Source organism: Acanthopagrus latus, chromosome 7, assembly GCF_904848185.1.
Source record: "Acanthopagrus latus isolate v.2019 chromosome 7, fAcaLat1.1, whole genome shotgun sequence".
Taxonomy (NCBI): Eukaryota; Metazoa; Chordata; class Actinopteri; order Spariformes; family Sparidae; genus Acanthopagrus; species Acanthopagrus latus.
In genome coordinates, this window is record NC_051045.1 from 3,644,017 (window position 1) to 3,667,174 (window position 23,158).

General features: G+C 47.0%; 1 protein-coding gene and 1 long non-coding RNA gene across 4 annotated transcripts in view; one reads left to right on the forward strand and one right to left on the reverse strand.

The window, feature by feature from the left end:
* Nucleotides 1-4,473: 4,473 nt before the first annotated feature.
* Nucleotides 4,474-23,158, reverse strand: part of LOC119022622 — a 28,232-nt gene continuing 9,547 nt past the window's right edge. For all 3 annotated transcript variants that reach the window (XR_005076025.1, XR_005076024.1, XR_005076023.1), the window contains exon 4: nucleotides 4,474-5,072. This is a non-coding gene — a long non-coding RNA (uncharacterized LOC119022622). The remainder of the gene's footprint in view (nucleotides 5,073-23,158) is intronic.
* The window catches only part of itga5 (integrin, alpha 5 (fibronectin receptor, alpha polypeptide)), a 39,471-nt gene continuing 23,249 nt past the window's right edge, over nucleotides 6,937-23,158 (forward strand). Inside the window, exons 1-3 of the mRNA XM_037103700.1 lie at nucleotides 6,937-7,380; nucleotides 18,012-18,142; nucleotides 22,807-22,907. Of these exons, the coding sequence (XP_036959595.1) occupies nucleotides 7,172-7,380; nucleotides 18,012-18,142; nucleotides 22,807-22,907 (441 nt within the window). The 5' untranslated portion in view covers nucleotides 6,937-7,171. The remainder of the gene's footprint in view (nucleotides 7,381-18,011; nucleotides 18,143-22,806; nucleotides 22,908-23,158) is intronic.

Below are 23,158 nucleotides of genomic sequence, written 5' to 3' on the forward strand. Positions count from 1 at the left end.
CTGCCTCTGAGCAGGTAGCGGATTAAGGTCATGTCTACACGTACCAAAACGATCTTTTTCCCGCCGTCTTCCTCGGCATCGTTTCAAGAATATTTGCGTCCAAATGGATCCATTGAAAACGACTCAACACGCTTTAATTCAAATTCCAGGCCTATAGGAGAAACCGAACACAACAAGAAGAAGATGGAAATGGATAGTCGCTAATCTATAATCCTTTTTCTCTCAGCGTAGTGACAGAGGAGCAGGATATTTTGCCATAGTAACCCTGAAAGGCTCAATATCTTCTGCAGCATGTAGTCCACCATTGTTGTTGTTGTTGTCATGAGACGTCGCGGGGTCGAGGGGTGGGGCGATGGCCTCATCGATACGCAGAGTACGCGGATTTGCTGTCCACGCGAGAACGTAAGGACGGCGTTTTCGAATGTTTCCACCCTGAGACCAGGTTTCAAAAAAGTGCTTTTACAAGATCCATGTGGAAGAGAAATCACTCTGGCGGACTGTTCGGCAAAACATCAGTGCACGAGCAGACTACTCAAGAGGGAACACACAAAAAAGCTCTGCTCATTTTTCATTGCATTCTAATACACAAATGTTTACAACAACAGGGCCGTCTCGCAACTTTAGAGCAGCTGATCACCACTGTAAGGAGCAGCTAGCAGCAGTTAGCAGCTAACTCAGTGTCTGAAAATGTCTGTGAGACAAGTTCTGGACTCTCCTCAACCTCTAGAAACAGTTTAGATTCAACCACCAGTTTTAGTATCTGTCAAAAGTAGTGCGATGGCTGTTTACTGTTGCCTGCCAACATCGTATCAGTTAAAGGCTGTGAGCAGTTTGGCAGGTTTAACACCGGGTCGGTACACAGCTCACATGACCCGATGACCTCTGCCAGTGGAGGAGGTGGACGGAGCTCCAGGAACCAGATTTATCCTCCGACTGATACTCCTGTAATTTGATCCTCATGCGTCATGTCTCTTTTGGTGCCAGAATGATGGCACGCTATCCAAAAATCACACAGTACTGTCGCCTTTGTTCGGGCAAAATAGCTGCTCGACTCTGGTGTTTTCTACCCTTGTGCCAATTTCTGCGCACAGGTTCTTGCAGCTTGTCTCGGTTTATCTACCGCAGTGACCTCCCATTAGAGGATGTCAAGCATGTTACGCCGCCTCTTAAAAGGTTTTTGTTTTCAAGTAAACAAGTCCTGCGAGCCTGGACGGAGACTAAACACGCAGTGGAGCGCAGCGCTGGCTGTAGATGTACACAGGCGGTGAGAGTTGTTGTTTGAGGACACTTGTGTGTGTTATGGTGTGTAGAGACGAGGTCGTTCCCCCCCCAGCAGCCCTGCACGCTGCTGCTGCTGCTGCTTTACAGCTCTGCTTCCTCAGACCGTTTAGCAGATGTACATAAAACCACAACTGCTCATTTTCGGGCGTTTTTGTTGCCGTTTTAACGAGGCAGCTAAACAATGGACACTGTTTGGGATCATCTCTCTCTCTCACCCACACACGTTGTCCCAATTTGTCTGGACTGACAGTAAAAGCTCACAGGAGGAAACCATATTGCAGAAGGGCGGGTGAACTTTGCCTTGTAAGGAGCCTCGGGGATGATTTCTCCTTCTAAAACAATCATATGATTCACTCGGCCACTACGTTGCTAAGAGCTTGTGTTGAAAACAATGGACGGTCCGCTCAGTAACACCGGCCAGCTCAGGACTTCCACCCCTTCATGACAAATCTGTCATCCAGCGTGCGATGCCTCGGACTGGCTGCAGCAATCAGCAACACCTCACCTCACCACCTCCCCCTCTTCCTCCTGCACATGGGGAATGTCATGGAGCGGACGGGGAAGCAGAGCAGATAGGAGCCGAGTGTGTGCGTGCGCATGTATAGTGCGTGTTTGTGTTTGAGTGTAACGGAGACGTGAAAGAGCAGGAGCCTGTTTGAAACAGGAAGCCCGGGCAGACTTTTACATTGGAGGAATTTCCTGGCTGTAAGATGTGTATCGCTCTACCTAACGGACAGAGAGGAAGAGGAGGAGGAGGAGGAGGAGGGAAGTTTGAAAAGACGTTTTCAAGACAGGTTTCAGGTCTTGATGTTTAGATCGAGAGCAGGTTTTAATCTGAACCACAGGAGCCCGTTCTTCGTTCTTCTCACGGACTGAGCGCTGACCTTCGCAACAGTATAGCTCTCTGTTCACAAACCTCATTTTCCATCATTACCTTCAGTTTGCTTGTTCACAACCAGACCTTGTTTTTTTAAAAAAAAATCCACATCGCGGATCCAATGCATCCGAAAGAGAAGCTGGCAAAGGAACAAACAGAAGTGAAATCCTCCTGTTGACTTCAGATCAGGTTGCCTGTTGTGGGCCTTTATTTGCTGTTTGTGTGGTAAAAAACTGTGTTTATTCTGTGACTTTAAATGCTGACAGTTGCCTGATGGCAGCGATCAGCGTCAGACCCCCGAGATGAGGGCCGGGTGGAGGCCGGGGAAGTGTTAGAGAACACCTGAAATACACCGCAATAAAAACTTTTACCTGGTTATGGATCAGTTTCAATTTAATATCGATGCCTCTATACAACCTACATAAGAAAATGAGACCGTCAGTCAGAAGATATGAGTCACACAACCTGAGGGAGGAAGCTGGAGGCCTGGTGTGGATCTAAAATAGTAAGATAATAAAGTATCCTCATCTTTTGTCCACGTCGAGAGCCAGAATCTTCAAGAAAAGTAATCTCCTTGTAGTATATTTGACGTGAATTTTAAAGGAGTCTACACCGGCTGCAAGGACCTGCGTATCAATCCGGCGCATGAATCTGAAGCTAACGTATGTTTTTTGGCTTCAGTTCTAATCTCTTACACTTTTACATATCCAACTTTAGCGATCATGGTTAGAGCTCTGAGTTCTACCAATATGTAGATGACCTACACCCGACACGGACCCTGAATGCATCCTGTGCAGACTGTAAACTTCTGCTTTGCTGACATGCTGACTGCCCTTGATTAGATCACTGATTCCACTTAACAGCAACTATGAAACTACCAAAGAACGGAAACAGGAACAAATCTGTCGACGCTAAAGCTCGCTAATGTTCACACCTTTTTTTTTTTTTTGCGGTTATTAAAAGTTAAAGAAGAAGAAGAAGATATCTGGTCGTTAGATATTAAGGTGAGGCTAAGACGTAATTAGCTTAGCTTAAAGACTGAAGCAGGGTGGAAAAGCTAGCTTATGTAAGAAAATCTGATATTTAAAGCTTGTCAATTAAGGAATATTTAACCCCCCATAACTTGTTTTTTTCTCCACTAGATGGTTAAGGTTATAGTTAGCTATATATGCTAGCTAATATCTACCTGCCTCAGCTTAATAGTTAACGGACAAATGTGAGAGTGATACTGTTCCTCTCATCTAACTCAGCAAGAAGGATATTTCCAAAAAATGTTGAACTCTTCCTTTAACTTCCATCCTAATGTTGATGAACGACAGTGAAGCTTCCTGTGATGTGAAGCCAAATCTGTTGACCCGCCTCATATAAATCTGTGTGTTTAACAGAGCTGACGCTTCATGTCTTCATATATCCGTGTGAAGACAAAGACACTGAGTGGCCTTCTGCTTTTTTTTTTTTTTTTCTATTAATAATTTGTCTCTTTATATATCGGAAGACATTCAGCGTGCTCTGTCAGCGGGAAGGAAGGGCAGACGATGGATGTGTGCGCACTGCACGCTCATGCATACATAGAGCCCGGCCTCGCAGAAGTGCCAATGTGTGAAGTCTATATTTAACATTTCTTGGCCAGCTGTGTGCAGTCCTGCGAAACTTAAAGTGTTTTGCTGCACTTCAGATCTGTTGCCATAGAGGCCAAGTGATGATGTCAAAGCAGAGGCATTGGAATAAAAAAAAAACAAACCCCCCCCCCGTTTCAACGGAAATCACAGTTGGAAGCGAGATGGAAAAAACTGTTCAGTTAGCCAGGCCCCCTTCAATTATGCATCACCGAGAGCAGAGCGGACTCTGGCTTCACGCACAAAATATGCAGAACGGAACACACTTGTATACGCTGGCTTGTAGTTTAAGCTGCTACTGGATGACACACACGTAGAGAGAGAGAGAGAGAGAGATGTAGCAGGAACACTAGAAAGACATATTTCCTGTATCTCCCGGCAAAGATCCTGATCCTTTAAGATGTCAAATAGATAATTGTAGATAACTTAAGAGCTTCAATCAGCGAGACGCTACAGAGGACGATGAGGAGGAGCTGATTCCGCTGTTATCTGCTTCCAAAGTCTCTGCCTGCCCGACTCTGATTAACCTCATACATGAGGTCCAGATATGGGAAGTAACCGAGTACTGATACTTGTCAGGGATCTGTTCTTTAGTGGAGGATTTATTTTGACTTTTCCTCCCAACATTTGAACACGAACATCTGCACGTTCTGCTTCTTACATTTTCAAAGTAGGATCGTGACTTCTAGTTTTGATGCATTTGAGGGAAATTAAAGATTATTTTTATTTTTAAGCTATCGGTTCTCATCATGAAAAGACGTAAGAGGACGGACAGAGAGGGAGACGAGGTGTGTTAGTGTCTCGTTTCTGCAAAATGTGGTTATTTGACGTCCTGGGAGTGAGACTCAACAATCAGATATCTTCGTGGTGCGTTCAGGAGCAGGAGCCTGAATCTACATTTAAGTTTAACAGACTCTGAATAATATAAATCTGACGTGAGCTTCAGTTAGCTTTGCACAGAAACGTCAGAAGTTGAACCCACTTCTTCTCTGACATAAGAATCTGCACTTCTACCTCAGATTAAAGAACGCGGGCACTGATGAGGTCGACCTCCGACAGCTTCAGACTTCTGGGAATATTCACAAACGCAAATTGAAGCGTCGACGCACCTTCATGTGGCAGAAGCACAGACATCGTGTCATCGGGGGTTTTCTGAAAAACCAAACAGTTCAGGAGTTCAGAGGGGGGAAATAATTTTCGACTGCCGTGTATAACCAAGTTTTCCCGAGTCTTTCTGTCAGCCACACCTTGAACTTCAGCCAATCCTCATCCTTCATCTGCAATCTCATCCCGTGGACCTAAAAACAGAGTGACAGAATGAGACCCCCACTCCAGGATTAGAGCTTTGAACCATCAAGTGCCCCCAACAGCTGTGAAGTGAACCCCCTCCCCCTCCATCAGACACTCTGGATTACACCCATCAGTCTACAGTCGGTCTTCAGATTAGTTATAAATACGAGACGCACTCGACGGAGAGTTCACGTCTCTGCTGCTGCTGCACGGCCAAATTTGGCCCCCGTGTTCAGTCCCAGAGGCTTCAAGTGAATCAGCTAAACCAACAGTCACTAATTCCAGCCGGCCAGGATCGGTTTATTAAAGGTCTCGTTTCAGTGAGTAGTTGCTTTTCACAGCCTAACCACTTTCCTCGGTCTCGTGTGACTCACAGGCTGGAATAGGAAATCTTCCCACACCCCCCTCCACCTCGTCTTTCGAGAGCATCAGAGGACATCGTGCGTCTAAAACCGGATCAACGCTGTAATTAGGTAGAAATACATATGGATCACACATTGGAGTCGCAAGGTTGTGCGACGAAGGTATAATTAGTGTGGAGTTGTGCGATAAGTGTTTATTCTGAGAGCCGGGGAGGTTTATTTACAGTCGCAGTTCGTGTTCCCGGGTTGTAACGAGGAGGAGAAAAATAAAAAAATAAAAAAAAAGGGGGAAAAAAAAAGCTGGTGGAGGATGTCAGGAGACGGTTAAAGGAACAGTTCAACCAAAAACTGAGAATTCAAGTCATTATCTACACACAAAACATTTCTGGGGACTTGGTTTAAGACACAAAAGCTAAAATAGTCTCCTGAAGCCTGGAGATCCCAAACTGATTTGAAAAGAAGTTATTCGAACCAACATGCGTCCAGTCGAGCTCACGTACCCACTTGCGCTAATACCGTTAGCTCTGAAGCTACAGTGAAGCTTTAATCTTGGTGTCCGTTTGAGATATCGGATCTTACGGAGACTTGTCTTACACCAGACGAGCTGTACGGACGTCAGGAACATCCAGAAATTATGCCAAATATCGTCACTGCTAAGCTAAGTGTTAGCATCTGAAGTGGACCAGCTATCAAGGGTGTAAATAACATTTTTTTTCTTTTTAAATGTTTTAAACTTAGTCTCCATCTGCTGCAGTTTGTTTAGGAGAACGCGGCAACACTGTTTTGCTGCGAAGCTCCAGAAATGTTTTGTCGATGACTAAAACTTCACCAGACTTTCCGTCCGCGTGGAGCGCTGAGCAGATAACGGCTGGATTGTCCTTTTGGGTGAACTGTTCCTTTACTGCTCACTGGGGAGACAGTGTGTCATAATGATTTAAATTCCTGACATATGAGTGAAAGAGATAAAGGAACAAAAAGAAAAACCTGATTTCCTGTATCAATATGAGTCTTATCTTATCGCCTCATGGACAGCAGGGGCGTCCAAGTAACACTTCTCATATGAGGTGGAAATATAAATAAAGTTTCATTCACCTTCTTATCGCCAACTTCTGAGGGCAACTTCAATCTTAAAAATCTCGAGATAACTTTTTTTTGGGGGGCTCATTGTTCTTTTGGTTCTTTTAACAGTCACTGATAAGAAAGTGACCACGTTTCAAACCACATCTCCTCACAGAAAGTGGATGAGAAGATCCCCCCCTCTCCCAGTTTTTTTTTTTTTTTTGTTAAGGGAATCACAAGCTCCTCCTCTCCCAAACTTTGTCACGGGTGTGGGAACTCCCTGCTGCTCCATGTATGAGGAGTAGGTGAGCGGAGGAGGCGTGGAGGTCTGAAGAGAGAGAGAGAGAGAGAGAGAGAGAGAAGAGAGAGGGAGAGAGAGAGAGAGAGAGAGAGAGAGAAGAGAGAGAGAGAGAGAGAGAGAAGAGAGAGAGAGAGAGAGAGGACGCGGAGAGGAGCTGACGGCGCATTAATGAGACACTGGCCGGTTAGAGTTACAGGGATGCAGTTTTAACCCATATTTCCCAACCCGCTCTTCTCAGGCTTGATCTAAGGACTTGAACGCACCACAAACTGGAGACAAATTCACCCTTTTTTTTAAACATTTTTTTGAGTACAAACTTTTAGTGGATTAATTTATTCTCAAGAAGAAGAAGAAGAAGAAGAAGAAGAAGAAGAAGAAGAAGAAAATGCGCTTGGAACGATTTCGCGTAAAGACGCCGGGGATGGCAGCCCTCCTCGCCCGCTCTCTGCTTTGTATAACGGGGCTGTTACTCACTGTTTCTCCGCCTGTCTGCGAGGCGTTCAACTTGGACGTGGAGAACCCAGCTGTTTACAGCGGACCCGCAGGGAGCTACTTCGGATATGCTGTTGACTTTTATTTGGCTGATTCCTCCAGGTGAGCAGTGATCGATGTTTTTATTTTTGAAAAAAAAAAACCCTGAAACATGTGTTCACAGTTTGGGCACAAATATGCTGCGTGCAAACTTTCCGCTGGCTGATATCGCAGGTTTTTCCTTTGTGCCAAACTTTCAGAACATTTTACAAAAACGCCGCCTGTTAAAGTCACAGCTCGAGTTTCCTTTTGTTGTTTTGGAAATGCTGAACTCATCGGTGTGGTTGTTGCGGCTCTGATATTAGATTCTGGGTGTTGTGTACATACTGGGATCTCTGGGCACATGCTTTACGCACGGCGCACACGCCCTCAGTGCGCACACGCACAGCCCAGTGTAATTAGATAGATTCAGGAAATTGCATTTGTGCTCCGACATTAAATGCAATAACGGTAATGTAAAAGAGTGGCCGTTTCATTATAGAATAAGAGAGTGAACCCACGCAAAACCTTTTGGAATCGCCCTGAAATCTTAATCTTGTTGCGCTGCCAAATGACATTTAATCTGTTAAAGCTGTTAAACTTTCACCCTCCAGTAATCTCATTGGTCTTTTGGTCGCGATGCTTCCTGGCTCAGCTGGGTCTGATCCCTGTGACACCCCAGCATGTTGTGGCTGTCTCCGCATTCTTCTTTAAGAGATCTGGGCATCAGTCATGTTGAGGGTTTTGAACGCACACATACAAGCCTGTGGTCGGGGTCTGATGCCTCAGTCTTATGGGGGAGAAAGCAGCAGTGTGGAGCCTCTTAATCCAGCAGGTTAATCCAGCTGCTGACAGATCAGCACAGCGTGTTGCAGCACACGTTCTGGACATTTTGGTGAGCCTCAGGCCCTGTAATCCCAACAATCATTAACAAAAGGTTATGCAGCCGCAGTCAAGGTTTCGCTCAGACGCAATCAGACTTCCTGGCTGAGTCTGTGTCTGCTGAGCACCAGCGGCGTCTCGGCCCCACTGTCCAACCAGCCAGCATGCTGGGATTTGAGAAAAAGGGCTTTGTGCCGAGTGGGCCGCCAGCAGCAGCAGCTCTAGTTTCCCTGTTCCTCCTCCCCACTTCCCTGGACGGCAGACACTCAGACATGGGGAGATTTCCCCCCTCTCTCTCTCTCTCTCTCCTGGCCTTAGCTGTCTCTTTAAAAGCCTGCTGCTGCCATTGGTCTTCACCTCTCTGTCTGGGAAGCAGGAGCTCCATGAGAGACGTTTGATTTAGGACGTGAGGCTTGAATGCTTGAACCCGACTTCTCTCTTCAGCATCCCCCCCCCCCCTCCTCCTTTACTTCCTCCTATGCTGATGTCATTCTGCTGGGCTTTTTTTTAATTTATCCATCCTGTAAAGTAGACCTTCCCCCCACACTGTCTCGCCTCCCTCCCCATCATCTCTCCCCGTCTCATTAAGTGCAAGGCGGAGCAGACGTCATCTTACTGATGACTTAATATGAACTTTTCTGCAGTCGAGACGACCGTGCCTATGGAGGAGGAGGAGGAGGAGGAGGAGGAGGAGGAGGAGGTGAGACAATGGTTTGTATGTGTGCCGAGCAGGAATAATGTTTAAGTGCAGCTTCCCTACAGCCCCGGCGCCCTGTAATTTTCCTGCGGATGATATGTATTCAGAAGTCAAATGTCAAAGAAAACAAAGTAGGAGAGAGCAGATTTAAGGCCGTGAGTCATTGCTTTATCTGTAAACCACATGTATCTGCTGCTTTTCATTCACAGCTTCTTTAGAAGTCCACTCGACGAAACAATATCAGTGGAGTCATGGAAGGAGTTTCTGTTATCTCTCGTTTTTTTTTTTTTTATCTTTTTGCCGTCACATCATCATCGCCCCACACTTTGGAGACATGGGGGAGAGGAGGAGGAGGAGGAGGAAGGGGGGAGTAGCTGGGGTGAGGTCAGCTGAGGGTTGCACAGAGAGTTTCTTCTCGTCCGGATGAGCTGCTGTCAGCTCAGGCTCCCAGCACATGAGAAAAAAAACCCTTCATCGCTGGTGGGATGGTAGTGAAAAGAGACCGATGGCGGATGCAGATATGAGGGAGGATGATAGCTCTCCCATCCATAAATGTCCCGGTCAGGCCTTGCAAACACAAAGGCCGACTTTCTCCCACTTTGACACTCAATCTTGACAACGAGTTTATATACGCGGGTCTGTCGTGCCCTTCGGCCCGGACTAACACAATTAAGTTTGGACACTGGCGAGAAAGACAGCCCACCATGGAAGAACGCCCGAGGACAGAGTCTGTGAACTGACTTCGCCTCTTGTCAGATGAACACAGGAAGGGCAGGAGGATAAATGTTCTCCCGTAGTGTCCGTGTGTTATTTTAATGTTGAGCCAGGGGTCGACTCCTCACGTGTAACGCCAGTCCCCCGCATCACGGGAAGGACTTCTGAGGGCTCGCTCTCTCCTCAAACGCCGCATAATCAAACACCCGTAACTCCTCCGCGACTGTCTCCGGTGCCAGGCACAGATGAGGGAGTGGATCATACCGAGATAGAAGGAAGTCAGAGGTCACGGGCTGTAAATAATAACAGACCCGTCCTGGAGTGTATGAAGGGACGAGGCGGCTCCTGGTGCCTCTCCACACGTGAATGTTGGGCTTGTAAAATAACGTAGATTACAGTAAAAACATTCACTCGACTGCGTTTATTTCTTAACTTTAGTTACTAATTTCTTACCTCCGCTGAGGTCCAACATTCCCCCCTTTGTGCTCAGTCAAAGATACCAGCTACTGAAATACGCCTGATGAAAAAATCCTCCATCATTCCCTGAGAAACTAATGAAAAGTGTTTTTAAAACCTCAAAACGTTCAGCAGGTTTTCTGTAATCCTGCTGACAAACCTACAAAGTGATTTAGACAAAAACATAACCTCCGCGGCAGATTTGTTGGTCCAGGTGTGTTTGGTGGGATTTTGTCTGCGAGTCTACAGCCCTGCTTAAGACAGCCTCCCCCCATTGTCTTGTAAAATAACCCGGCGAAGGTCTAAGGAGTGAAACGTTGTTGTCATTAAACTTAATTGCGAGTGCAAAGTGAGGAGAGAAATCCTGAATCCGTCTCTTTCTCAGGATCCACACTGAGGTTCTCTGCTGGGCTGAGAATCATCCTTCATCCCAGTTTGGTGCAAATCTTTTCAGTAGTTTTTGTGTCATCAAGCTGAGGAATTAATTGATTTTACCGGCAATTGAATAAAAAAAAAAAAAAAACACCACACTTCTTGTTTCCAGACCATCTCAGAGTATTGAATGGGTGACTTTCAGTTTAACAAAGTAATATTTAAGCTCAACATCTTCACTTTTACTCCAGACGTCTTTGATACTTTTCACAGCACTTTCCCCCCCCGAGTGGGATTATAATGTCATTTAAAAGCTATGTCTAATGATGGAGGACGCTCTGATGAAGTAATATGTTCCAGTCCACACACGTGTCTCTGTGACATGTCGGGCGATGCGCATTAGCTCACGGATGGTTCGACCATGACGAGGTCACCGCTGCAAACACGGTTAGAGTTGAACTAATATTGACATTGGCACGGGGTCTCCTTCGGCCACTAAAAGCTGCGATGTTTTCTCTGTCTACACCGAAAGTCCCTCTCCATATATGATCACTCTTGTTTCTGTTATTGTTTTCATTGGTGTCCTTTTCTACCGACCCGCCTCTAAATCAAACCCGTTAAGTGTTCGACTGTGCGCAGCTCGTATATTTGTGCTGCCAAACTTTTCTTTTTTTTTTCCTCCGTCCAGGTTCTTGGCGTTGCGTGCAGACAATGGGGCCCTTTGTCTGACGGCAGAAATTGTTTACTGTTTTCCATCTGAGCTGGTTTTTAACTGTGACTCATTTCTCTTCTTAATTTATTGGCCGTTTTGCTTTAATTTTCTGTTTTTCGTACGCTGCGCGCGCCGAAAGGTAATCAGGCCGGTAGGTGGGGGAACATTAGCGTCTGTTGCTGTAAAGGTCAGTCGGGATAAACTTAGCGTGGCTGCACTCTGTCTCTAACTTAAAGTGCCTGTCTAGCTTTTACTGCTCTGCTGGTAAAAAAAAAAAGGGGGCTTTAAATAATGAGCCTGTGTGCGTTTCACGGGGAAAAGACGTCGGTGTGGAAGGTGGTGATGCGTGTAACGGACCCCGCTGTCACGTCTGCTGCGCTGGGAATGCCCCGAGGACGTCATGTCTCACTCGGAGTGGAGTTAGCCGTTGGTCAGGGTCGTCCTGACTCATACTTTGCTAGATTTAATCTGTGACTACCAGCAGGTCTGGTTTGCTTTAACCCCCCCCCGGGTCACTCTATGACTCACATCCATGGTAACTTGATAAAAGCTGTGCTTTATATAGCAATAAGCAAACGACGTCATCGTCAAGCCTGTTCACTGCCTGAAAGTCAGATTAGCATGAGAACTCATATTTTACATGGAAATGAGATGTAACCTCGGGGCATTACTGTCTCTGGATGTGTGTGTGCGATTGTATGCATGCATGTGTGGGTGCGGGTGGAGTTGGGGGTGAACACACTGAAGTGTTTCAACAGCTGCTTCACCTCCCCCCCCCCCCCACCACCTCCAATCAGCACGTTTAATACAACAGCCTCTCTATCCTGAGGTGAGACGACTGGACCCCCTGACGTGGGCATTGTGGAGAGGTGTGAACCGGCGGCAGTAAAGCTCCCTGCAGGAGGATTTTAGGGCAGTGGGATTGTGGGAGGGGAGGGAGGGCTTGTAGTTTTTGGGGTGGATGGTGGTGGGGAGCAACAGTTTGGTATGAGAAAATGCTTGAGCACATGTCATTTTGATGGTTTCTTTGTAAAGCAGAGGGATGTTTCGAATTTCTCAGTTGCCGCTTGCAAATTGCTTTGTGCGTGTTTGGTGGTTTTGACAGAACAGCTGCCGGTTTGCACACATTAACCGTAAACGCGCCCATAAGGAGGGTAAAATACAGTCGCTCGATGATTGCCGCCTGCTGCAAAGTCGAAGCACGAACGCTTGTCATGGAATAACAAAGACACATTTTTACTATTTCCAGGCATCATCGGGAATGTAGTGAAGGAGGCATGTGGTTGTCGATCTCTAGAGGCCACTGTGTTTGAGCAGCTTTTATATTTCGTGATCGTGCACGGCTGCTACGATGTCCAGGTCCCTCTTGTAAAAGAAGCCTTGATCTCATCTCAATGGGTCTTCCCGGGAAAATAAAAGGTGAAAGGAAGGCCTTGTCCAGGGTTCAAATCCGACCTGTGGCCGTTTGCTGCACACCATCCGCTCTCTCCCCCTCCCTCCTCTTGCTTCCTGCCACTCTTCGCCTGTCCTTTCAATAAAGAAAATTTTAATATCAACAAAGAAAAAGGTTAAATACAATAATCGCTAAATCAGCTTGGTGTCCGCTTACTGATCCGGTTAGCAGACTGTGTTACTCCTACCCAGCTGCAGAGTAGCGTAAAATCATCACGTATAAACAATCGTTGTGAATTGCCTTTGGACGACGTCTGGATGACAAAAAAACATTGTTTTGCCTTCTTGGCCGGCAGCACTTTGTGATTCTCAGGCCACCTGTTGCCAGACACGGTAATCCTGTTGAGGATAACGAGGAAGTGATTTTATGGCGATCGTGGGATCAGAACCTCGACATATTGGACTGTTTATCTGATCAACGCTGATTGGTGTAGGGCTCCAGTCTCCCTTTCAACTTCACTCTTGGATGGTTTAGCTGGTATAAAAGGTCCCGACTTGCTGCGAGCCCCCGTAGAGCAACATACAGATCCTTTATCTGCTCCCGCGGCTTTTACAGGACAATCTGAAGGAATGAGGCTTCGGCACAGCGCAGTTAGACTTTCTGTAGTCAGCAGCACACGCCATCGCAGCAGGCACTGCTACTCTCATCATCTCGCGGCTCCTGGACAGCAGCTCGGAGAACATGTGCGTATGTGGTGTGCGAGGAGGAGACGGCCGTCCATATGGCAGACGCAAAGGACTCAAACAGCTTCTGTCTGGCCTTGGCTCTGAGAGGAGGAGGAGGAGGACGCGAGACGGTTCGTGTGGCTCCATGTGGTCTAGAAATAAGTCATCGCACGCTTCTCACGTCTGTCGTTCGGCTGATGTCACTCCTCAGCCGCCACGCGTGCTTTTGAAGAGTCAATATTGCAGCTGGATGACATCATACTGCCTCGCGGTATTGACTACTCATTAATTCGTTTGAGCGCGTTAGCTCCATATTTCCACTCTCATTGATCCAGGTGTCATTTGATTATGTCGGCGAAGTGATTCTCCAGAGTCGGAGGGGGCAGAGATGGTGGTGCTTTTGGTTAGAGAAGCAAAAATTAAAGGGTAACTACACCAAGTATGTTTGCAGGTCAACGTACCATATTGCATTGTAGGTAATGTAGGTGCAAGATTTTGAAAAGTGGTTACACTCCTCTAATGCTGGTTGGCTCAACAAAGGATCAAAATCAATACGGCAGAACCAGAAATATCACCTGTTTTAATGCTCACATTCTTCCCTCTTTTCAAAGCCTGATGCCTACATTACCCACAATGCAACTTAATTAACCACAGAGTGACATCACTGGAGGTAATTTATTAGATTTTATACAGCTTCCTCTAGAGCCACAAAATCCTTTATTCTACTTTTTTTTTCTCCTTAAGACCTGTAAAAACAACTTAATGGTTAAAACCGGTGAAGTTGCCCTTTAATCAATTAAACTGTCTTCTTTTTGATTAATCAGCCATTATTGTCATAATAGATAAGTTGGTTAGTGACATCTATGTAAGAAAATGTGAATATTTTATGTTTTTATGACGGTAAACTGAATATCTTTGGGTTGTGGGCAGAACCAGACGTTTTGAGCACGTCCTCTCCGGCTTTGGGAGGAAATTTTTACCATTTTTAGACATTTTCTAGACCAAACAACAAACCAGTTAGCTGAGAAAACAAACAGATTAATCAACAGGGAAAATAACCGATGGGTGCAGCCCTTTATTTTGGCATGCTCCGGTTCTCTGCCGCTGGAATGAGAGCAGTGAAGGTCAAGTGCTGCCTGTGGCTCGAATCAGATCGCTGCGTCTGACTCCTTTTACTGATATGGAACCGCTCCAGTGTTTAAGCATGTGTTGATAGCTCAGCATGAACTCCGTGGGTCACTGTACTTTTTTTTTTTTTTTTTTTTTTTACTGAGGTGTTGCTGAGATGTGAAGGCCACTTCTCCATATTTTCCCCTCCACCACCACCTCCATCCCTTTTTGCATCTGTGCCGGAGCGCTCGTTGAGTCGTGTTTATGACCGCAGATGGCGACTGCAGCCGACTCTGCAGGCGCCGAACAAACGTGATTGTAATTTTTTTGCTCTTTCTTGCTTAAACTGGTTATAATAGAGTTCGAGTGACATCAGCTCCACAGCTGGGATGGAAGACAATTAGATGTGGAATGGAGGAAATGTCTGGGCTGAAGGGTGCAGGAGGGGGTAACAGAGGAATTTGCCCCGTGACAACTTCCTCTGTAACCTCATCATTAACCTTTATTAGCGATGTCTCGGCACCACAGTGTCACATCAGCAAGTTCCAGCACTCTGCATCACCCTTAATTTCTCAACCCCACATAAAAAAGTGGTCGCAGTCTGGCAATTATGGTGTGGTGGGAGATTTTTTTTTTTTTTTGTAGAGTTGTGTCCTCTGATGAGACGAACCCTCAGTCCTCTCTTACAGTGGAGCTCTTGTTTACGCATTCCTCGCTCGCAGCCCAAATCCCTCACAGTAGTTTAATTAATGCTTAATTGTCAGCTGGTTGGTGGAGGCCATTAGTGGCTGCTGTATGGCAGCTGGTGGGGTTTGGGGCTATGCTAGACATGGTGAAGCCGCTAATGCTTCTCATCCAGCCTCCACCCCTGACCAGGACATTGCTCAAGTCCACCCTCTTGTGAAACTCTGTTTTGTCCATAGCAACATGGGAAGGACTTGTTTAACTCTCCGGCAGCCAAAACATTTCAGGGAGCATCACTCACGACCGTTCGTGGCTTCACAGATGTTGTTCTGATCTCTCCCTGCTGTGACGCTGCTGCTTTCAGTCCCTTCTGTGAACGCTGCTTTTTGTCTAGACTCACTTTTAGCCACTGTGGCTCAGACGCAACCCGATGAGTTTGTCTTTCAACTGAACAGCTGAGGATTGCTCACCCACCACCCCCCCCCACCCACCCCACACTGCCAATTACATATATTTGCATACCCATCCCAAGAGCCATCCATACACTCCACTGACTCCTTACAAAGGAATTTGCAATGCAGCACTCAGCCGACTGCAGTCAGAGCTTCATTAGATGCAAGCGAAACAAAAGCTCCACCGTCTGAGCTCACGGCCGGCAGATAAGGTGAAGGGTGGAGAAATGCCAGTTAAGAAACCAGACTGATCCTCGCCAGATAAGGACCCATTAAATGCTAATTTGCAGCACTTTTAAGATCGCTATCAGCCCCGTGTTCGTGTGTGACTGTCTGCACATCTGCATGCATCTGTGCAAGGTCGTGAAAACTGGCTTCAACTGCCAGCTTGCTGATTAAAGCGTGATCTGCTTGTTTTGTTATTTCCTGTAGTTTTTTTCCCCCCCTTTGAAAAGCTGCCACGGCCAACTACAGCTGGACTCTGTTCAGGTCTGATTCAACAGAAAAAAGAAAAGATGCAGCAGCCTCCAGTTTCTTTGGCCTCGTTAAGAGTTCGCTGCATACATGCGCATGCATCTTATTTTATACTAAACTCAGTTGATCCCTGTTCTTCTCTCTGCTGCAAAAAACTTTTAAAGCCTTTTTGTGCAACACACGTAACGATTCGAGTACAGTTAATCTTCTTTAAAGTTCAAGGTCCTGCAGGTGTTGCTTTGTAGTTCTCGTTCAAAACACATTAACAGAGTGCGAGTCTGCTCGTGTTAAATATTTACTGACTGCTCGCATATCTGTGAGTTTTGGACGCAGCGAGAGAGGGAGATCCTCGGCTGTCTCATCGTGAGATTCCCCGACCAGGAAGCCTCTCTGTGATTTAGATTACTGCACAGGTGGAGCTGCGCTGCTGTGTGGGGATATTCCTGCGTCTGCACATGCGGTCGGGAGCTGTTTCTTGGCTCTCCAAGTCAAGACCGGTTTGTTTCTGTTTCTCTCTTCCAACACAAACCAGCTTAAGTTTTTCTGCTCCACATTTGGACTTGGCATTGCTCTGTATCTCTTCTGAGGTATTAAGGCCGCGGTAACGGTGTGATATTAAACTCGTAACTTCTCCTCTGTGTGCCGTTCCCTTTGTTCTCCCACAGTTGTGTGTTTTCAAAACCCCGGAGATGCTGAAATGATTTGAAAGCTTTGTGCTGACCACCAACACGACCCAGCCCACTTTTTTTTCCACAATCCATCCCATAACTTTCTGCATTTTGTCATCTGTGGTAATAGATAGGTTCAGTGGGATTAATTACCGTGGATCAGAAGGCTTTGGGATTTTGCTCGGTTTAACTGCTTTTTGAGTCATGGCTGGCTCCCCAGCTTCCTCTGGACCCTGCTGAGTAGTTACCCTTGGGGGGGGGGGCAGGATGCTAAGTTTAGCCAAAATGTAAACGTTCATGGACTACTGGAAGATCTCGGTCAGGAAAGGGTGTGTTCTTCCTCCACCGGAGCCCCCAGGACACCGTCTGGTCCCAGTGGTCCTTGACTCCTTTGCCCACATCAATGCGAGAAACTGTGTCTGTGATGCTTGTCAGGGTCAAGTGGGTTCTAGGATGATGTAATGCCTAAGTCATCCACTTAAGACGCATTAACTACTGGGAGACTTTTTTTTTTTTTCCAACTTCACCAAGCCCAAAATCCTGGTTTCCTCCATTATCGTGTCATCGCTCTCTGCCCGTCATCTCTCTTTCATCTCTGAGGGCCGTCCTGCATGTGATTATCCTCGTGCTCACCTGTAACCTGACGGATTCTCTCCACGTCGGTTAAAGCGGTCGGCGGCTCTTCCTGTGGTCGAACACTGTAGCTCCAAGGACGTGGAAGTTTAGTGCCACAGCTGAAGAAACAAAGAGTGCGACTCCACTTAGCCTGTCTGCTTTCTTGTTTTCCTGTCGAATCCGCCCCGCAGGGATTCATGTGTGACCGCGTGAGTGCTTCTCTTTGTGTGTCCGACTGCACAAGTGGACTTGAACATGTCTCCGAGCATCACATGTGCACATGTCATAGCAGCAGTTTCCCCCCTCCACCTCCCCTCTGGTTGAACGGGGATTATGTAAACCAGAGCTGCAACCTGTTAAAATGTTTTGCTTCTGAGTCAGAATACGGCAGTAAAGCGTGCGTACTGCACCGTGTTGAAAGCCGACAAGTGGGAGGTCTGGAATGCAATTTTTAATTAAGGCCAGGCTAAGAGCTGCAAACCTTTAGCAACAGCTCGGTAGAGAGTCTCAGGTTTGTAAGGATCCTCTGGTTTGGTAAACTTGTCTCTGTTTTCTAACGTGGATAATAAGGTGAAATGGGAGCACGCACACAGATCTTCAGGACAAATTCACGTACAGTTTCACCAGTTTGTCGACAAACATGCTCAGCAGTTAGAGATACTAATTAACTTTCCAAGATCCCAGAAGGTCTAACATAATGCTAACACTGATTAAACACACACAATTAAACGGTTATCTCTCTGTCCGTCTCTGGTTTGCAGTGTGAGTGTGGTGATCGGAGCTCCCAAAGCCAACACGAGGCAGGTCAACGTTACGGAGGGAGGATCCGTCTTCTACTGTCCGTGGAGCCTCAGCCAAACGGACTGTCACGACATTGAGTTTGATGTCGAAGGTAAGCGTTCTGATGTTTAAGATCCTCATTTTCGTTAAGAATATGCTTCAGTTTGACTATTTTAGTATTTTAAGACTAAACAAACCGTCCTGATCAACGTCTCCTGACTTCTGACACCAGATGCGAACGTGACTGACATGTGTGGAGTGTTTTTCAGTTCCACTTTGCTTTGCGTCTGGTGTAAAGCTTCATGACGTTAACCATCCCACCCTCTGACATTTGACACATCGCAGGAAGCTAGTCAACTTGTGTACCTGCTCTTCAGCTACCAGAGAACATTTGGACTTATCTCTTTAACAACACGCCAGGTTGTCACTCGAATTTCTTGAACAGCTCTTGAACTTTAAACAAAAGTCTGTCAACCCCTCATTTATATTTTCCTGATATTTGGTTGGAAGACAAATATCCAACAAATGCTTTTTTAAGACTCTTTTTACTGAAGCTCTTCGTATGAACACACGCTGCTAACTTTGAGTTCAAAATCTAAGCACATATCTGTGACCACCGGGTTTTTGGTGATGTTGTGAAGATTGTGACGGCGTCTAAACTCAGGTTTGCTGCTTCTTGTCCTCTCTGCTCCTGTTGTCAGCAGTCAGTCTGGATCAGGCTGAACCGTTGTTGGCTCCGTTGGTTCCTGGATGATCCCTTTTTCTTTTTTTCCTGTTTGTGTCCTCTTCTTTGCGGAGGGGGGGATAAAAAGGATAATGGGGTGCTGAAGAGGTTTCTGAAGGATACTCCTCCCTTCCTCCTCAGTCCTGTTTGTGTTGTCTTGCCCCGGGAGCTATTTGGAGAGATAAGCAACCAATAAACAAATAATGGTCGGACAAAGAAATGTCCTGTTTGTGCGACAGACGAAGCCGACAGCAGCGGTCCTGACAAAAGGGGACTCCGGTCGAGTCTGAATTAAGTAAAGTGGTTTTGGGAGAGCGTGAGGAAGTCTGTGAGGTTGTCTAATGAATGGATTCGTGTTTCAGTCTGTTGACAGAGAACCTCTCAGCCTGTTTGGCTCAGTGAAGCCCTGGTGAGGTGAGGATAGGGACAATCTGTAGGCACTAGACTGAACATAGAGAAACACGTACCGCAGCACTCTTGGCTTCCTTCCTGAGAAATCAAACGCTTAACGTCGTCGGCCAACTTAAATTTACTGTCCATACTGCACAATGGGGAGAAATATTCCACTGAGTGTTTCACAAGCCTGGTTTAACAACGTTCTTTTATTGGACGCCGCTGCTTGGTACCCTTTGCTCCACTCCATTTTTTTGCAGTGTTTTTTTTTTTTTTTTTTTCTTGCAACATACAATGTGTTGCACATCCAGCGGGCGCTGGCTGGAGGCCCACAGCCAGTGATGTCATGTGCGAGCGGCGAGGCCTTCTCGCAGTGAAGGTTGGTCCCTCAGGGTCGTCGGAGAACGCCCTTCATATATATATATATATATATTTTTTTTTTTCTTCAAGGGGGCTTTGAAGGGGAGCTGATTTGAGAGCCAGAGCTCGGTTCCGACATCTGGATCATGGAGGAGGAAAGCTCAATACATGGACATCTGCATGCAAATGCGACTCTGCCAAACAGCTGTTACATGGATGACATTTACTGCTGCAGTTCATTTACTGTAGCTGTGACTTTTTCTCTTTGCCAAGCCGGATAGTAACAGCTCGAGCAATAAATAAGACACTCGGTGATGATGCTGCCATTTCTCTTTCTCCACTATGACGGCTCGAGTAAAAGAGCGCTGCTGCATTACGTTTGGTCTTTGGGTTGGTGTGGAAAATGTCAACATATTTACTTCCCCTTTTGCAACTAGAAGAACAAAACAGGTGTGTATTTAGAGTTTTGTTGGGTTGAGAATATAAAGAAAGAAAATTATTTTACTTGACAGTGCATATCGATATACATAACTGTAAACATGCCAGATCAACCGAGAGGCTAGTTTTCATCTGTAGTCGGCCATAGTTTACCTTTTAAGATTAAATATCATAAATGACAAAGAAAATAAGCAAATCTTTACATTTAAAAAGCAGCAACAAGCAGGTGTTTGACAGTCTTTCTTCCAACTCAGCCAAAGTGGTTTTGTTGGTTGGTTTGTCTGCAGGATTGCATAAAATATACTGTACATATTTCCCCCGAGACATGGATGGAGGACGTGTGTTGCAAGAAAGGGGAATAATGTGTGAAACTCTAATCTGGTGAGCTTAAGTTATGGGTGGTTTGAGATTTAAAGCGATGCAGAGCTGTCAAGTCTGATATCGGACGAGGCTTGACTGAATTAAAGGGGACTGCTGGGAGTGAGTCCGGTTCTCGTTGATTAATCCAAATGGCCGGCGGTTAATTCTCTAATCGATGTCGCTCTATCTTCCTCCACATTATTGCTACTTAGAAGTATATTCCTCCAGCGAAGTGGTGTCATAGGTCTCGCTGTCTCTTGGTGTGTTTGAGCTCTGACCCACAGGCCACAGACCCTCTTAATTAGCCTAACTAATTGGGTCAAAGTGGCCTGAGAGCTCCCTCTCTCTCCCCCGCCTCCCCCTCTCCACTTCCTCCTCCATCGAGATAAGAGTCTTTCAATGGATCTGAATGGAGAGCAGGGCGGTAGGGAGGGTGTGTTTGGGGGGACGGGTGGCTTATACAGGATGGGAGGAAGGGGGAGGGAGGGCGAGAAGGCCAGAGGGAGTGAAGGGGAGGGAGGAAAGAGGGAGAAACCAGAGCTCTGTCCCCCCTGCTGTCCCACAGGGGGGGAGGCGAGCTGATGTGATGAGTGAATTTGGCCATTTGTCTTCACGAAAATACACACACACACACACACACAAACACAATGAGGGGCTCTAACTCCACTAATGGCCGTCCCCCCCTCACACTCAGTTCAAAGGCGAGAGTGATTCTATATGGATGTGCTCCAGACCCCCACGCTCCTCTGCTGGTCCCCAGGGGAGAGAGACCGTATTGGGCACTGTCACATCAGTGGCCTCCCTGAGGAGGGGTGAGGGCGGGGCGGGGGGGGGGGGTTCTGGTCAGATGGCATGTCGTTGTTGTGACCCGTCTCTGGGTCTACAACCCTCTATCGCCGCTCCGGATCTCCTCCATTTTCACTGAAAGCGCTTCACGTGACTCCAGAGCTGGCAGAGAACAAACAGAACTTCTCATGGGCCGTGACACCGACACAGAACGAAGCGCTGTGACGAATGCGACCATGTGAGCGCTGCACTTCGCGGCGCTCCCTCGCCTTTACACGGCCCCCGATAAGTGATCACAGTTACGCTGTATGGATTTAAGAGGCCGCTTTCCTCGGTAACATGACTCAAAACCAACCCGGTCCCTCCTCAGCTCCTGCCCCTTCTCTGGTGGCTTTGCATTGGCCTTATCCAAACAAAGACCCCCTGAGTTATGAAAATATTAAGAAGGTGTACGCTTTAAGTGAGGGTGCCGCGCAGCTAAGGCAGATTAGTTATAGTAACAAGCTCGTAAGAAGCCGTTTGAAGTGCTGGTCGTGTTATTGCCTGTATGGCTAAAGCACTTCTTTTCACACTTTCTGACCACTTAACAAAGCGGCGGCAAAGGGGGGGGGGTTGGGTTGCTGCTGTGGGCCCATGATGAATAACATTAGCAGGAAAAAGCCCAGAGATTAAGCAGAAATAGTTTGGGTTATTAAAAAACTATAATCGCTCCGCTTACCGTCTTGGGTGAGGGGAAGCAGGACTCCCTGAAAGCAAACGAGAGACGGACGCGAGATAGTGAAAGAAAAATGAATCGGGAAGATGAGGATAATATTGAAAATGAAAACGGAGAAGGGGGAGACAGAAAGTGTGGTGCTTAAACAGAGATGACTGAGAGGTTGCTATGAGGAAGCCGGGCCGGAGTGTGTGTGTGTTTTGCTTGGCCCCCCTGAGCTGTTTCCACAAAGACACGGAGCGACTCCAAGCTGCCTCGTTGGCCGGAGGAAGACGAAGGGGCGGGGAGGCGTTGGACGGAGAGGCCTGACGCACAGCCTGCATTTCTTCACATTCACGGAGGTCTCGACCTCTTGCAGTATGTGTCAGTCGTCCGTCCCTGAGAGATGATGCTCTGCTTGTGTTGCAACACGACTGTGGTTTGACAGTTTGTGGGGGGAAATGAGTCTACAGGGTGGAGATCTTCCTGCTGAGGTTGCTCTGGCCCTGATAGGTGTCACCTCACGCTCTCAAGTGACGGCCGACTGGAAGTGATGTGGCTCCTTCGATTTATCGATCTGTTTGCGTTTCACTCTCAATCGCAGCGCATCTGCCTTCCAGTTAAAGTTGAGTTTAAAACCTCGACTCCCGGCACCATCTGTCACGACACCTGCTGCCGTCGGAGCGTCGATGTGGGAGATCAGTGTTAGTGGACAGGTGGTCAAACAGACCGCAGGGGTCAGCGAGGTTAAGCGAGGCGAGCCCAGTCCAAACCCGGCTAAGCTGAGAGAGCTTTCAGGTCCTGAACAGTGGCCGAGCAGCCGATAAATTCTCGCCCTGATTGTCCTGGAAAATAGTCTAGCTGGAGCCTTAAAGCCTGCTTTCTGCCAAATGTCCAGATGTTCACAAGGGCCTGGGAAGGGGAAGACAGAGCGAGGGTACTCACTCAGAGTCCAGCTGAAGCAATACGTGTTTTGTCATACTGCTATAACTCACTGTCGTTTCTCTTGTGCTTTTCTCAGGGGATCGAACCGTCTTGCTGAACGAAACAGACCATCAGATCGATTTCAAGTCCCACCAGTGGTTCGGCGCCACTGTGCGTTCACACGGTGACACAATTCTGGTAAGGTGACCCTATTTTTTTGGGCGGGGGAGGGGAGGGGGGGGGAGTTAGAAGAAGCGCTGGAGTTTCAGGTTTACGCCTCACAACTGCTGCGCTCCTGTGTTGTGATTGGGGCTTTGAGAGAAGCCTGCTCTGGCCTCAAGGCTGCGAGAACCTTCGGTGGTGTCCGTTGTCCCGTCCTTTTATTGTGAATTTTGAGGAAGCCCCTTTTTAAACCTGACTGTGATTCCCTCCAGCCTGTTCTCACTCCC